The following is a 16,136-nucleotide window of genomic DNA, read 5'->3' on the forward strand; positions in this document are numbered from 1 at the left end:
CCAGATCTCCCGCATAGTTGCCGGTGTTGTACGATGGACGAAGGAGCTCCTATGCGAGCGAGAGAGCTGTTGACAAGGCCTTTATGCTCCATAGGTACTGTCGGGTGCGTGTCCAGCCTAGCCGTTGATGAGACGGTTGGCTGGCCCTCCAGCTGACCCAAAGATGTGGCCATGACGTGCTCAAAATTTCGAGATTATTACAAGACAAAAGACGGATGGCCAGAGACGTTTGTGATCCTATTTCCATGCATCATCTTCATCTTGCTAATAACGGACCAGCGTACATCCCCCTGCCTCAATAGCCGTCCAGCACGTGAAGAAAGAGAAGGGTATCCGCAAAATGTCAGCATGTATATCCCACATATGACGAATGAACCAAAAGCAAACGCGACGCAATGCTGTAGAACGCGAAAGCCAGACCATCACCAGACACCATCACCCCGATGCAAAACCCGTCCGTCCTTCCCCGATACTCCAAGGGCGCCGGCGCCAAGACCGGCCATGCACCTCCAACGCACCCACCATGACCCGAAACCGCCCTATAACACCCGCTTCCACCCATATACAATGCAAATGCGTCCCTTCTTCTTCTCCCCTCACACCACCACCCCCTCTATTCCTTCCCCTAACCCAACCCTCCCCCCTCCCCATCCAGCACCAACCCCCCCGCAACCCTCGCCATGACAACCTTCATCCTCTCCAACAACTCGGGCATCCGATAAGGCTTGACAAGGACATCGTCGCAACCGGCCTCCTTGGCCTCGACAATCTGCTCCATCCTCGCATTGGCACTGACAGCAATGATGGGGATCCGCCCGCCCACGATCTTGCCCGCACGCTCGAGCTCCCGGATGTGGCGCGTGCACGTCAGGCCGTCCTGGATGGGCATCTCAATGTCCATGAGTATGACCGACAGCGGGAACGGCTGCTGCTGCTGCTGCTGGCTCGTCATCGTCGTCGTCGAGCCGCTACTAGACGAGGAGGAAGGGTAGTGGTCGGCCGAGGAGGAGGGCAAGGGAAACGACGACGTCGTCGTCGGCGGCGGCGGCGCGGGATGATGATGATGAGCGTAGTAGCGGTTGGTCCGGCGGAGTTTGTCCAGGCACTCGATGCCGTGATTCGCCACGTCGACCGTGAAACCCATGTTGATCAGGCCCCGGCGGGTAATTTGCTGGTTGATGAGGTTGTCTTCGACGACCAGGACCCCCGTGATCTGCGGAGTGGACATGGGCGGTCCCATCGGGCTGACGCTGGTCTCGCTGCTGGGCGTCACCACCGAGGTGGGTGCTGCTCCTGCTGCAAGGCCAAGGCCCGGACTGGAGACGCTTGCCCCGCCGCTTGTTGTTGTGCTGGAGACAGTAGTATATTCGCTGCTCATCGTGCTGCTGCTAACAGCGCGCTTGGTGCTGCCACGCCTGCTTGGGCCGGGGTTCACACGCAGCGCGGACAGTGCTGCTGGCTCGGTGGAAATCTCGCCCGCTTCGGCCTCGCGCAATGCTTCTTCGGTTGGCCGATACGCTTCGATGTAGAAGGCAAAGGTGGAACCAACTCCCACCGTGCTTGCGACGCCGATCGCGCCTCCCTGAAGTTCTGTCAGACGGCGGCTGATGAACAGGCCCAAGCCGCTTCCTCCGTAGGTCAAATGCGTGCTGTACTACTGGTCAATAATGCTCAAAACCAGTCTTGAGAATGACAGAGGACGTACCGTGACGACGCCTGTACGAAGCGCTGGAACAAGCTGTTCTTCTCGTCCTCCGTCAATCCCTCGCCCGTATCTTCCACTTCAAACATGAGGTACACAGGATTGTAACGGTTGAGCGGAGCCGGCTGGTCGTAGATCTCCTCGAGAGACTCCTGCGACCGCGGGATGAACTGCACCTTGCTGGTGGCCTCGGTCGGCTGCGTCAGGCTCGCCCTCAAGGTCACCGTGACGTTCCTCGTCGGTCCCGCCTTGGTGAACTTGAGCGCGTTGGTGAGGAGGTTGATCAGCACCTGCCTGAGCCGGGAGGGATCGAAATCGAGGTATTTGATGCCGAGGTCATAGTAGCCAGGGTCGACGACCATGCTCAGATTGATATCGACCCGTCGGGCCTCCACCTCGAACATCTTGAGGGCTTCTCTGACCATTTTGATGGGGTTGACCGTGATCCTCGTGATTGACAGCAGGCTCGAGTCCAGCTTCGACATGGTCAAGATGTCGTCGACAATGCGCTTTTGGTGCTGCGCGCAGGTGACAATGGTTTCGGCGTTGTCGATGCTGCTCTCGACGAGCTCGTGCGCTTCCGAAACCCATTCTTCGCTAACTGTGGGACTTGATCTCAACTCTGCCGTACCCTTGCTGGCCACGTCGCTCCCGTAGACGCCGTTGTTCAAGAGCTCCTGGACGCGGCTGAGCGTGCCGGTGATGGCATCCGCGCAGTGGATGATTGCGCTCAGAGGGTTCCGCATCTCGTGGGATGTCATATCGATGAAGTTCTCCTGCTGCCGTTTCGACTCAAGTGCTTCTTCCTTGCGCTCCTTTTCCCATGCCAGCTGATAGCTTTGTCTGCTCACGTCAAATATACAACCAGTGAAGCTCCGGATAACTCCCTCCGTATCCTTGACGGGCATCAACGTTGCCTGGACAGATCTCGGCATGTGGCCCGAGCCGTCCTCCGCAGTCCAGGTGGTGTTGAGCCTGACCTCGACGTTCTGCACCTTGTCGTCAATCACCATGCGCTCAAGCTTCTCCGTTAGCAGCGGGAGGTCTTCCTTGCGGACGCATAGTTCCCACGGCCGGATGTCCACTTCGAGTGGATCGACATTTTGCAGCCCGCACATCTCAAAGAAAACCTTGTTGGCCCCGAGCAGTCGACCGTCGAGGTCCATGTCGTACATGCCGACGGTGGCGAATTCGGCCATGCGCTTGAGGTTTTCGGCTTGCTGGGCGCGACGTGTTGCCTCTTCTGCCGCAGCTCTCATGGCGCTCACGTCCGTCAGGCAGGTCAGCACACGAATGACGCGACCGTCCGGACCGCACTCGGCCCTTGCCATGGCCAGAATGTGGCGCTCTTTCATCTCTTCCAGTGAGGCAAGGTCCAGGCCTGCTTTCTCGAAGCTGGGCGAGGTACGAGTCAAGGAGGCTGAGAGATCATCAGGGGCGGCGTTGGGATGCCGCTGCACGCGGAACTCGAACTCGACGTTGCGCGCTGTCTTGAGCCTGTCGTATCCAGCAATGACGACGGGGCGATCCTCCTCGTTGACGCACGAGAAAAAGCCGTTCCTCGAGATTGGCGCCGACGCCGGATATCCAGTGATCTTGTACCAGGCGTCGTTGGCGTACGTGATGTTGCCCTGGATTTCGTTCTCGTCAACGACCTCCATGATACACATCCCAACCGGGATGAATTCAGCGACTGCTTCGAACTTTTGTATCGACTCATTCGCCTCCTTGGTCTGGACCTCCAGCTTTTCCTGCAGCATAGCCTTGTCGAATTTGGCTTGTTCAGCGGCGTTTCGGCCCCTCCGGGCTTCCTCCTCGAGGAGGACAATGGAGGCGAGCGACGTGGACAGTTTCTGACTCAGCAAAGAGATGAACTGCCTGTAGTCATTGTCGTATGGACGCCGTGGGTTGATGCCGAGGAGAAGGAATCCCATAACATCTTCTTGTTTAGTAGGGCGGATTGGACAGATAACGGCTTCTCGGCAAGCGTCTCCTTCAAAGCCTCGCCATTGCAGCCCCTCGAGGAGTGACGGCGGCAGTGTCCCGTCACTTGTTCGCAGCAATGTTGGATGCCGCGCCGCTATGGCCTGCCGGAAAGAGTGTGCCAGTGCCTCGTCACTGGTTCGCAAGTTGACCAATTCAGGTGCAATGGGGTGATTCTCGGGCACGCCCAATGTCCCTGCAAGCTGGCATATCTTAGCGGGGTTTTGTGCATCGGGCGCATCAGCCGCCGTTGCCTCGGGATCGTTCTCAACCTTGTAGAGAATTGCCAAAGGGATATCGTAACGCGGCTCGACAGCAGCAAGCTTCTGAATCGCCTTCTCCCAGTAGCTGTCGACGTCCCTCGCGGTGACCAAAACCTCACCCAACTCCGTCAAAAAAGCCATTCTCCTCTCCCAAAGGCGCACGCTAGTCGTCTCGGCAACGGGATGCATAAATCCGAGACACTGGTTGTTCTCGACGATGGGTATCATGGACCACTTGAGGTATGTCTCCTCAAGCCAGGGCGAGCCGCCCTCAGCCTCTGGATCCCTCTCAACGAAGAACCTCCACTCGTCCTCGACAAGGCTCCTCTGGTCCGGGCAGATACCTTGCATCGTGTCCTTCAAGCGCTGGCCGGCTTCAGCCCAAGCCTCTTGGACCGGCATGCCCAGCATCGAAGGATGTTTTGATCCGCAGAGCTTGCTGAAAGCCTCGTTGTAGATGGTGATGTATGACGGGCCCCAGTAGATGGCGATGGGACGGCTGTCGACGAGGATCTGGTTGACCGTCTCGTCGAGCTTCCGGTGCCAGCTCCCCATGGGACCGAGTGGTGTCGCAGCCCAGTCAACACTGTTGATGTCGGCTAGGAATGGGCGCTGCTCGGGCGTGATGTCGGGCAATATCCAGCCGGGGTCCGAGACGGACCCTCCGAGAGACTGGACGGCCTCTGCTCGAGATGGCGGCCGCTCCTTTGGATTCATGGGTAAGGGGGCCGGGGTGGGTTTGGCGCGCAGCTCAGACTCAGGTTCACAGGTGGAGGAAGTCGGGTCGTCCCTCGCGACGGCCACCGGGTCGGTTTCGACAGGCATGATGCGTCTTGGCGGTGAGGCAGTGGGTTGAGGGTCCGTGATATCAAGCCGCACCTTACGCGGCAGTTCAGGCGAGGGATTCTGGTCGTTTGCGCCCACCACCACCATCTGGTCATGGACTACGGACCTCGTCCAGTAAATGTCCGAATATGAGAAAGACGGCGGCGCAGTCCGACGGCCATTTGGCAGCGCCTCAGTGTCAGTGCATGCCGAGGCGCCTGTGATCCATTCCCACAGTGGCGCGCAGTCGTGGCGCTTATTTGTGATGAGGTCGACGAGGGCAGGATAGGCGGCAAATGCCGGATTTGTATAGACGACGGTGGGCGGGTGCGGGGTGAGGGCGACGATCAGGGTCGGCCTGTGGTCGGCCTCGAGCAGGTCGATGATGCTGGTGTCGAGAATTGAGGGCTGCATCTTGACCGGTTGGCAGTGGACAACCACGCTTTCAGCTTTGACGAGGGGCGGGTAGGTTCGGGCGCGAATCGCAGCGCATTCTGGTGTTGACCCCGCGGCAGTCGGCGCTTGAACGTAAGAAGTGTCGCCTGAACTGCTCTCTTGTGGTTCAGAGCACGGTTGTCGGTTAGCCTTTTGGTATGCTCGCTCGTGATGGCGACAATAACCCCAAGACCCAGCAGTGGTAACGAAGGATGTCTGGGGAAGGTCGACCGACCAAGTTGCTCAGTTCGTTGTGTGCTGATCCAGGGTCCTGGTGTTTCGGGCCAAAGACCCGTGGTCCCCCAAGTTCCATAACCGATGAATGGAAGTGGATCCGCTCCAGTTGAGCCGGAGTTGTTACTCCAGGCTCAGGGGCATGGTAACAAATGTGGGGTTGATTTTCCAACCAAAGTTCAAACCCGGTGACTCGGCTATTTCTGTTTTTGGTGCGCTTCACCCCAAGTTCTTCCCCACACAAAAACACATACAAGACGAACGCTAACCAAGGGAGCGCTTCGCTAGCATTTATCTCGCAAAGGCTCCTGATGGTCGAATTCGAAGCTCTTTCTCGGCATCATTTCCGCTCAATGCCGCTATTTCACGCTCCATCTATAGCACGTTACGCTTTGTCATATATGCTCAGGAATCATCAAGCGCAGAGGGCGGGAAACTGATGCTCTAGATGGTCCGATTTCCCCCTTGACACTCCTGTCAGCTTGAGGCGTGCGATAAAGGCTGTGGTTGCCTCATTCCTTGGGCATCATAATCCAAGAATATCAAGGGATTCTCCTTTTTCTCAAGAGAGTTGGAGTAAAGTCAAGCCTTAAGGGGCGCTCAATAGTTCGTCGTGGGTGACGGGCAGGGCGATGTGTAATGCCGCTATTACTTCAGCTGATCGGTCAATAAGGTATGTGCTTACCATCCTGTCCGAACTCAATCGGGAAACATGACGTCTTCGATCAACACCTTAAGATGCTTCCAAACCGTCGGGTCCTGAGGAATTGCGCTAGCAACTTGTCGCGCTTTTCCATGGACTTCGGACCGACGTTCTAGACCCGTTTGCCTCTCGCACGAAGTAACAATGGATGTTCGCCTTAACGTAATGCTCATGCTTCAGCAGTGATTGCTGCTACGTTCTGTTCATGTCGGGCTTCAACACTCAAATCAACAAGTAACATTCGGTTTCTTACCTTACCTCACAAAAACTATGACACCCGTCGCCCATCATCGCCATCGCACAAACCCTCCTCGCCATCGTCTGAACTGGCCGTCTCAAAGGCTCCGTCCGGTAGGGGAGACAACTAGCACATCCGCCCGCTGCGCAAAGTCACCTGCCAAACTATCTCCGCCAGGTGATCATGAGAAACTGGCAGGTTGCGAATCGGCCACCGACAGTCGCTCATCGCGCCGGGTGTCCGTGCTGCGCAATCGCCGCGAACAGCGCTCAGCATCTGGCATCATGCAGTGTGCTCCAAATTTGAAGCCTACTCAACAAGTAGAGACTCGAAACGTCGAACGCCACTTACTCACCATCCGACCGAAAGTGTTTCGGACGTCATTGGAGACAGCCATTAAGCTTACAGTTTTTGCTCAACGACCTAGACGTCATTGATTGTATTGGATGCAGAACCTCTGCATATATAGAAACATAGTGCATTCAAAATGTCTCATGACAGCCAAATCTCCAATCTCACACCCACGATTTCCAGTCATACACTTCCCCGGCCTGCACCTTCACAGCCATATCTTCAAGAACCAACTGTCTCCGTCAAGGACCTCATCATGGATAGAGCCAAAGCAACAGTCAACAAGTTCATGTTTATAGCCAGACACCATGACACGACGGTGCACCACGAAAGTGGCTTGGCTGTCCAGCACGAGACGGTCGGCACGAAGAGGTCAACACGGCTGTCAACAAGGAAGTCCACCAGGATCACTACCGGCACATGGTGCAGCCCGTCCGGGACGGAGAAGTCCTGCCGGAGCAGCACACCCACAAGGCTGGCGAGGTGGTCAACCGAGAATGCGACCATCGCGACGAGGCGGCCACCGAGCGGGCTCTCAGGGCTGAAGCAGCGAAGTTCACGGACCAGCGCGTTTGTGACGGATACCACCCACACCCAAGTTATGCGCCGACTGTGCAGGGTGAGGAGGTCCACCAGTAAGTTAACAGAACTCCGATTTTGTCTCGGCCTCCATCAGGCCGAGGAACACGGGACCGACAAACCGAGCAAGGCTTCCTCGCTCAAAAACGCAATTTCCGCAGTAATTTTAAAAATTATCCAAGTCTAAGTCACGCGGCAATGCTGGAACAGCCTCACACCACGGGAATTGTATGTATATAGCGTTACGTAGAGGGGTGATGGCTGCACCTGTGGGCGTCTGGCCGGTCTGTCGGGGGGTGTTGTGGCCCCGGTTTGGTCTTACATCCTGCATACCGCCCAGTATTGCCATCTACACTTAGAGCAGGGGTTTCCACCGACACCAGAACCATCTTCACCACAGAAATCATCATACATCACACGCCACTACAGTTGGCTGGCACTGCATGCAACAGGGGCCGAGTACGAAGCACAGAACGAACGTACTCCATCAATATCCAGTGAGCTAAGTTCAGCAAACAAAACTCTGCAAAATCATGTCCTCTCTAGTCGGCAGTTTGTGTTTACGGAACATCCACGTTCGCTTTGACCGTCAGCCGGTCCAGTTCCTTGCAAAGGCGGGCAATTGTGTCATTCCTAGTCTGCAGCTTGGCCACATCAATGGCGCTTTGCTCGCGAAGAAGGTGCCCCAAGTACTCTCTTGTAGATGGCTTAAGTAGGACGCCATCTGACCTCAGTCGGGTGATTATCTGCGGGAGCAAAGTGCTGTTGTTGCCGTCCTCATCATCCTCATCGTTCTCACCATCTGTTTTGATTGACGATAAGCTGGCGGCCTTGCCCCGGGACCGTGTGGGCGTCCCGTTCGAAATCGGGAGTCCACGAGTGCGCGTTGGTAGCGTGCTATCCCATGCAGCTGTACTGGGTGTTGGTAGGTACAGCGCGTTGGCTTGGGTGGTCGTACTGGTGGGCGTGGTAGGCGGTTGGGAAGATCGCTCATTAAGCTTCTTGCGGGCGTTTTTCTCATGCACTTCCCAGAGAAAGAAGCTACATTGAGGCTGGGAGTTGCATCTCAGGACTGCGGCGGCAGTGTAAGAAACTCTGCTCAGATCGTGCGGGAGAGGTGAAGGGGGCCTTACATCGCTGGCCTTTGGTTTCGCCCTCCTTTGAGACAACACGCCATTGAACCGGATTGTCGCAAGCACAGAGCCACTTCCCATCACTGTAGCTGCCATTTTCGAAGGTCGATGAAGTGAGCGGCATGACTGGAATGGTGAGATTATCGTATAACTGGTTCAGTGATGACTGACTTATTCAAATGACATCAGCAAAGAAAGCAGCGTTCGAAATGCAGAGAACGAACGATAACATAAATATGAACAGAAGGTTCGTCTCTGACAAGCACAAGGCTGAGGCTTCCCCGTCATCTGAGACAACGCCATGCGGCTTGACAAAGTTTTTTGAACGGTAGTTGCAATGAACTGCAGCAAGGTGGCGCGCGGCGTTATGCGAAGTGGTCAATTAGTCGATTCGTCGACAAATATCATACCTACAGTTCAATTGGACACCGGGCCGTTCGCACGGTCGAAGGAAAACTCGTGCTTTGCCCGGATTGAGGTATCCGGGCTGATCAACCCTGCATGTCTGCATGCACGAGGCGTTTCGTGTTGGCCAGTGAAAGCATCACTAGCTCTATTTACGCTTCTTGCCTGTTGACTGTAACGGGCTGGGCCCGGTGCGAGCCTCGGCGACTCTCGGCCAATACCAAGACCCCTGATGAGGCTATTCCCACTCGCCCCACAGCACACCGAACCTTCTAGCAACGCGCTCAGACCAGCGCGCCTACGAGGATAAGTATGCTTGCGAGCTACCAGAGTCTGTCGTCTCACCTTTTCTTCTCCAAGTTCAGTGTACTCGTAGAGTCGTCATCAGCTAGTTGCAATATACTGCCTGAGACCGTTACATTGACGACCGCGTGAGGGTGCGCAATCCCAGCCGGCTGGTCGCATGGCTGTGGCCGGTTGTGTGGACAGGCTCTATGGGTACTGGCTACAGATTCATGAGCCTCACAGAGCGGGAACTCTCGGGAATGGCGGCTTGGGGAGACTATATACATTTATTTACAGCGAGAAACATCTTGTAAGTATGCCCACAATCTATCGGAGTCCATTGTCCACAGCCTGGCTGGTGGCACTTGGTTTACCGCAGCGACGAAAACGGAGGAAATGTAACTGCATGAGTGAGCCTTTGTTCTATTTGTGTCTGAGCTGGCTGTGCACGAGTCGTTTGAGGCCTGCGACGCTGCTAGGCGAGGGTTGTTTCTACTACCAGCATAGGAAGTGGGTGCGTAGTATGGGGAACGCGTTTGTGATAGACTAGTCGATGGTGAAAGAGGCCGGGAGGGAAGTATGTCGGGAGAACGTGGGATGCAGATAAGATTCAGGCTTAGGTACAGCGGCAAGAAGGATCTCAGGCAAAGTAGCTGCAGGCTCATAGCAGGGTCAGGGAGTGAGGGGGCTGAACTAAGAGGTGAGGGCTATGGTCGTATTATACTGAGGAAAAGGATAGCTTTGTCCCACAAAAGTCAGGGCGCTTTATACTACCTGTATGATGCCTTGCATGTAAAATAGCGCGGAGGGACCGCTTGCCCAAACTGGGCGGGGCGATTGCCCTTGCAGCGTAAGATCAATATATATATACAGTATATATATATGTAGTTAACGTTAAGTTATATATAACGTTGTATACTACCTGTATAATAGGTTGGCGTTGGCTTGGGATGATGGCCATAGTTACTTACATGTGGAAACAGCACATTGGTTCAGACTGCGCGTTTTCTATTGTACTATGCTTGAGAGCAACACTGGGCCGTTCATAATGTTGCATTTCCTGATATCTGACATAGAAGTCTAAGCTAGGTACCTACTAATCAAGTACATTGTAGTGTAACCTCCAAGGCCTATCCTCTAGCTTTTCCTTACGACAAGTAGAAAAGCCGCTTATACCAATCTCCTAAATTGAAATGCTTGGCGCACTCGTTCAACATATCTTCTATCGACTTCATCCACTCCCGGTCAGCTTCGAAACCTAACACGCGACGCCTCTCATACGCCCAGCTAGTCCATTTCCAAGGCCATGCAAAATCTGCATAGAACTGGGCGTGACCGTCCTTGTCCCCAGACATGCCAACGGTTTCAGGATACGGTCGTATCCGGCGAGCACTTCGTCCCCTTGCGCCTGGGAGAGTTCATGGCGACCGTCGGGATGTAGAGGGAACGGGCAGAGGGGGCCGGCCATGGTCAACCGTAGTATGATAGCGGGAGTTCTAATCTTGTCATTGATCCAGTCAATGGTCTCAATCCACTGCTGCACAGCTGGATGCCCGTCTTGAGGCCAACACTTATAATTATAAGGAGGAAAGACCAACTCGAGAGAGCTTAGTTAGCTTAAGCAGTCGGTGGAGACCACATCCCTCAGAAACTGGCTTGCTGTAAAACGCTCGGCCGGGTAGGCAGACAGAGGTTGTGCCGCGCGCCCCTCACGGCCATGTTCGGGCCACTGGAATGTCCTGACCTGCTGAAAGTGATGCAGGGGCGCGCGATGCTAGAGAATCGCTAACGATAAACCGATTAAGAGAAAAAAGTTGGCGACTTTAGAGAGAGCACGGCAGATGAGGAACAAGGGCGTAGGCGGGGCCCAGCATCTGCAGGTAGACGAGAAGCCAGCATGTCGAAGGCGGCAAAAACAGCCGATAAAGCACAGATATATCGCGTCGGCCAGCCAGATACGTTGCTGGTGATGGCATCCCCGATATTGGCATCCATAGTGCAAGGAGAAACTTGGGTTCAATGGAATGCACGGCCGTTGCAACCTGGTCCACATAACTTCCCTCCAAGGGGTGACAAGGTCGGTATATTCGAGAATATAATAGCGTAGCTCCCGCGGAAGGCTAGGGATGGGCGGGGGGTGCTCGATGGACTTTGAGAGGGTTCCAGCCCACCGCAGGCTTGTAGCACCGTCTGTCGTGCGATTCGGGCGAGTTGAGCATTTGGAGTTCTGCAAAGCTGAACATGGTGGTGGCGACGGGAAGGTACCGCCTCGGCTTTCGTAGATGCGCAAGAAGCCGGTCGAATGGGCCCAGATGTAGTCCATCGCGTTCTTTGAGAGGTCAGTCATCTTGCAGTAGCGGCTACCGTCAGCTAGCAACAGGTTGCGTTAGTGTGATGCGAATGAAGCTGGATGGGCATGTCGAGAATGGAAGGAGGAGTTCACCTTTCGATGTTGTCGCGCCGTCGCCCGTGTTCTCCCAAGTGTGAAAGTTCAACGGCCCCCGTCACACTCAACCCAAACGTAGTCGGAACGCCCCCCCATGTGTAAAAGCCCACGGGTCGTTATAGACATTGACGAAATGGATTGACTCGCGGCCGACATTTTTCCCCATTCCAGCATGCGTGTGGTCCGCGCCGTCGTCTGAGTTGACACCAGTGCGCCAGAGAGGCGCCAGAGTCCCTTGGAACATCCACGATTGTTTATGTATATCCAGGTTCTGCCCGTATCGTCGATCCACAGCCAATCATCCCGGCCCTGGTATTGAAACAGTCAGTGAAGTTCCTGAAGTATGCATTTGAAGAGCATGCACTTACATCACCATTGACGTTCAGCGAAACAGACGCCGTCCACGTTCCTCATTCCTTTCGCGGTGGACACGACCCCAAGAGGGTTCCAACCGACGGGCAGGTCTCCACTGCCCCAGTTCCCCCAGCAGGTGATATCACCGTTGTCGGCAATAGTGCAGTAGTCCGCGCGGCCATCGCCGTCAATGTCCGCGAGGCGAACCTGGGCCTGCGGTGATCCCTCGTTGGACTTCCAGAACTGCGGCCCCATGAACGTGCCGTCGTAGTTGTTGATACTCACATGGGCGTCTCCGTTTGGTGAGATACACAGCATGTCATACAGCCCGTCTGCGTTCACATCGGCAATCCTTACCCCACGCGCGATACACTTGTCAGGCATGTACACGTTTGGTGGGTCGGCATCAGTTCAGCTGCCGCTGCCCTTGGCTCCTCCAGACGAGGTAGCGTCCCAGTTCCCCTTTGCCAGGGAATACCCAATTGATGTGCACAAAGTCATGCGGACCGAAGGGCTTGGTGATGCGTGCGAAGGTGTGGTTTGTGCCGCCGGCCGCTGAGTAGTTTCAAGTGGTTCCCTTAGACTCGCTGCCGTGCGAGTAGATGCCGACGTCCAGCCCGCTGCCGACTTGCGTGTTCACAGGTCCATGAGACATGCCAGAACAGTAAACTTTGTCGCACTAGCTGTTGCCATTCCCGGCTTCAGGGTCGTCGCTCATGCCCGTGTCCTTGGCCTCGGTGATGAAACCGCTTCGCAGGATTTTCTTGATGGTCCCCATGGACGATGGCCGCCAAACGCTTGTGGCCGTCGTCGTTAAGGTGGATGCCGTCAGAGACGAAGTGTCTTTTTGTGAAGACGGTGGCCGGTGCGTCCACATCGGTTAGGACAACCTTTGGCTGTTCGTTGTACCGCGTGTCACTGACCAGCGCTCGGATCTGTTCGTTGACTGAGCCCCTGTTGTCGACAATGCCCTGAACTGTTCCGGGAAGGACATTGGTCAAAATGATGGTGACACCGGGGATTTGACTGAAGAGTTTGTCAAGCAAGGCTCGGTAGCGAGCCTGGAGCTCGTCGATCTTGCAGTTCTGCATGCAGTCATTCGTCCCAACATTGATCACTACGATGTTGGGCTGGTATTTGATCGATTTGTCTGCGGCCGCCGCGATCTCCATCGATGCGGTCGCCCGAGGGAGCCTCTACATTCTGACTGGAAGGTTGCATCATAATATCAGAAAGGACGGAGAGTTGGATGCTCATATTTTCCACCATGCTGCCGTGGTTCTGAGAGCGACCATGTTGATCTTCCAACTATCCTGTCTCAGAGCGTCCTGAGCGGTTTGCGGAAGTCGTTTTCATTGCTGGAGCCCACAACGTAGACGATCGAGGCACCAAGGAGCAATATCCTGCCGTAGAATGAAGGCGCGTCGGGGTCGCCAGGCGAAAGAGGGCAAGAGTCCATCGTGGGATCTTGGACCAGCGCCGGATATCCATTTGCTTGCCCGTAAACGTGCATCATGTTCCAGATGACGAGGTTTGCCATCAATCGATGGAGTAAGACTTGAAAATGGAAGACCCGGCCGTACCTGACAGAGAGGGAAGAGTTTTTGTCAGCATCTCAACTGCCATGATGTGAATGTCTTGTTCTGTCATACCCGTCAAGTAAAAGGTTGGGAATATCTTCCTCGCCAGCTTCTGAGATTGCCAACGCTTGGTTCGATACAGCCAAGGCGCCTGCCGTTCCCTTTTCCACGTGCGGCGACGAGAACGTTGCGTCAGGGTATAGTTAAGCTTGTACTGATGAGCGCAAAGATGTTCGTTTTGACCTTTGGAAGGTAATATTAAGGTGCGCGATTGTGCTGCGTTTCCAAGGAGTGCTACCCAGCGGGTCCCTGGTGTTCGGTTCGTAAAACATCGATCCAGGCCAGTTGTTGCTTTCACTTGTGGCCTCATCCACCCCGGCTTCGCAAAGCCGTCCCCCAGTCTCCGGCATACTTATCGTAGTCGATGAGGATTACTTGATCTCCTGCTCTCCCAGTAGCAACCGCCTGAGTACAGTGGTCAGTATTCGAGCTTGTAGGGAGGGCTGGTGCCCATGGAGCTTATTCCGATGAAACTGACCAAAGTTTCAGGTCAACGAGATCGCTCATCTTGCGACTGCGGTCAATGGTGTGGTATTCTCTTGACTGGGTCGCGTCCCTGCTTTTCAGATAGCACAAGATTGTTCAGTATTCGACATTTGGCCGAACTTGGGGAATTGGGAAAGTAACAGCATGGGACAGACTGATGAAGATCCAACTTGACCATGAGACACGGTCACAATCCTGCGTGTGACTCGGCGAAGAATTCGCCATACCCCGTCCAATATACTTTGCCACTGGTTGATGTCCCTTGTGAGCCTTCAGGTAGCGGGAGAAACAGGAACATGGGATACGTACTCGGGAGCCAGTTTCCGCTTCGCCCCCTCCACGGCACTGTCGAGCTTCCTGCTGAAGTCATCGCTTTCCAGAATATCTTGGGTGAGAGATTATTTGTATTCGCAAGAACAGGAAATAGGCTCGAAGTCGTAGTCCCCGGCCCAGCTAGAGAATTCCCCCTCATTCATCAACCGGCCCACATCGATGACGGTGTGCTGTTCGGGATTATTGACGAACCACATGAAAATGCACACGTTGAGGATGTTCGTGTGCTCGGCGTCTTTTCCGCCTAGTATATGGGTGAGCCAACAAGATTGACCAAACGTGATTGGTTTGGGCCGTTGTTACCGATGGACAGCATAATGGCTTGCTGGCCCAGATTGAGGGCAGGCAGTTGTTTGTCGATAACGTCTTGCAGGATAGCACCTGAACAGGATAAGAACTGCTGGTTTGGTCTTCATAAACAAGGTTAGGGTACGATTCAAAGTAGCGGCTACAGGCATAATCTGTTTGCGAATCAGCTAATGGCCGCTTGGTCAATCCACAAGAGGCGAGGGAATACTTACCGCTCGCAGAACTAAACAATCAAAAAAACGCTGCCAAGTCTGCCACCAGCACCGATATCAGCCGAGTAAGAGTCTCCAATGGCGGCAAGAATGCGGATGGAGGACAGATCAGTATTGTCGAAGTCCTGGTCTTCTTGTCTGCGGATCAGCCGATTGATCCACTCGAAACCGTTCCTCAAGTAGCGAAGCATTGCAATGGTTCCTCAAATGAACACAATGGCCACCAGACTGCGCCATACTGTGTCCCACATGATAAGTGCCAGAGGGTGTCCAAGACGGCTAACGACTGTGGGATTCAAGAGAGTTTGAGATTCGAGAATAGTGATAGGGAAACGATATAACTGGAGGGAACGGCCGGTGGCCAACGGGGCTGGGGTGGTCAGAGAGAGAATGGCGTACTTAGGAGGAACGTGGCACATCGTCTCTCGCTGAGTACGGGATGTGAGCGTATTTCTACAGAGGCACCGGAGTCAGAAAGGATCCCCAGGCCCCAGGTTGGAATCCCGATTCGGTATGCCGTTGAATGCTCAGCAGCGACAGCTGAGCGCAACCCTTGATCTGTTCCTTCCGTGCCTACTCCGCAGTCAGACCGCAATATATCGTCGTGGATATTTTGACAAATATCAATGCCACAGGAGGACATCACGGGTTCACTGTGCGCCCTCCACGGCACCCTTTGCCCCCCTAAGCCAAGGAGTTCCGTACTATCCGCTCAACTTCTCCAACGACGGACCAGGAGTGCAGGACGATTCGGATGTACAAGCAACGGCACTCTTACCCTACTAAGGTAGCAAAATAAATTGATCAATGCAAATAAACTTTGAATGCAGCGCTACCAGTCTCTTTAGAGAATAACCTCTTTTAGGAATCTAGAGGCTAAAACCGTGGCAGAGGCATACCGAGATTCGAAAGGGGCCAAGCCATAGAAGGAGGCCTGATTAGCAAGACGCTTTCTTGAGATGCCTTGCAGCGACCAGTCAGTCTATCCTTCTACGTTGCTACAAAGAGTACCTCATTGCCTCCCTGTTACCCCATCTTCAGTAATCATGTTTCCTTTTCCCAAAATTTTACCGTATACAGTTATCAGTCCCTCTTCACCATGGCTTTGCGATTCCAAGCATACAATTCCGAGACTGAACAGTTCGATCAGGCTCCTGGCAGGATTTCCAGGAGCAAGAAACCTAGCAGCAACAGAACTCAATACAACAGCCATGCTCTGC

At 54.5% G+C, this 16,136-nt stretch overlaps 3 protein-coding genes across 3 annotated transcripts; all 3 read right to left on the reverse strand.

Moving 5' to 3' along the window:
* Positions 1–625: 625 nt before the first annotated feature.
* N657DRAFT_670702 (putative histidine kinase group protein) lies at positions 626–5,515 on the reverse strand (the record flags this gene model as incomplete). The annotated part of the gene is made up of 2 exons (XM_062795559.1): positions 1,706–5,515; positions 626–1,649 (listed from the first exon to the last, which is right to left on the reverse strand). The coding sequence occupies exons 1-2, from the start codon at positions 5,185–5,187 to the stop codon at positions 626–628; spliced, it is 4,506 nt and encodes a 1,501-aa protein (XP_062648583.1). The 5' UTR covers positions 5,188–5,515.
* A 2,133-nt stretch (positions 5,516–7,648) lies between these two features.
* N657DRAFT_643570 (uncharacterized protein) lies at positions 7,649–8,972 on the reverse strand. The gene is made up of 2 exons (XM_062792584.1): positions 8,447–8,972; positions 7,649–8,385 (listed from the first exon to the last, which is right to left on the reverse strand). Exons 1-2 carry the CDS (start codon positions 8,568–8,570, stop codon positions 7,874–7,876), a joined length of 636 nt encoding a protein of 211 aa, XP_062648584.1. The 5' UTR covers positions 8,571–8,972; the 3' UTR covers positions 7,649–7,873.
* Positions 8,973–11,951: 2,979 nt separating this feature from the next.
* N657DRAFT_679635 (carbohydrate esterase family 3 protein) lies at positions 11,952–13,108 on the reverse strand (the record flags this gene model as incomplete). Its single annotated transcript, XM_062796205.1, has 2 exons — positions 11,952–12,268; positions 12,733–13,108. The coding sequence occupies 2 exons, from the start codon at positions 13,106–13,108 to the stop codon at positions 11,952–11,954; spliced, it is 693 nt and encodes a 230-aa protein (XP_062648585.1).
* Between the last annotated feature and the right edge of the window lie 3,028 nt (positions 13,109–16,136).

The sequence above is a fragment of the Parathielavia appendiculata genome (genome assembly GCF_033297405.1).
Source record: "Parathielavia appendiculata strain CBS 731.68 unplaced genomic scaffold N657scaffold_4, whole genome shotgun sequence".
Classification (NCBI taxonomy): domain Eukaryota; kingdom Fungi; phylum Ascomycota; class Sordariomycetes; order Sordariales; family Chaetomiaceae; genus Parathielavia; species Parathielavia appendiculata.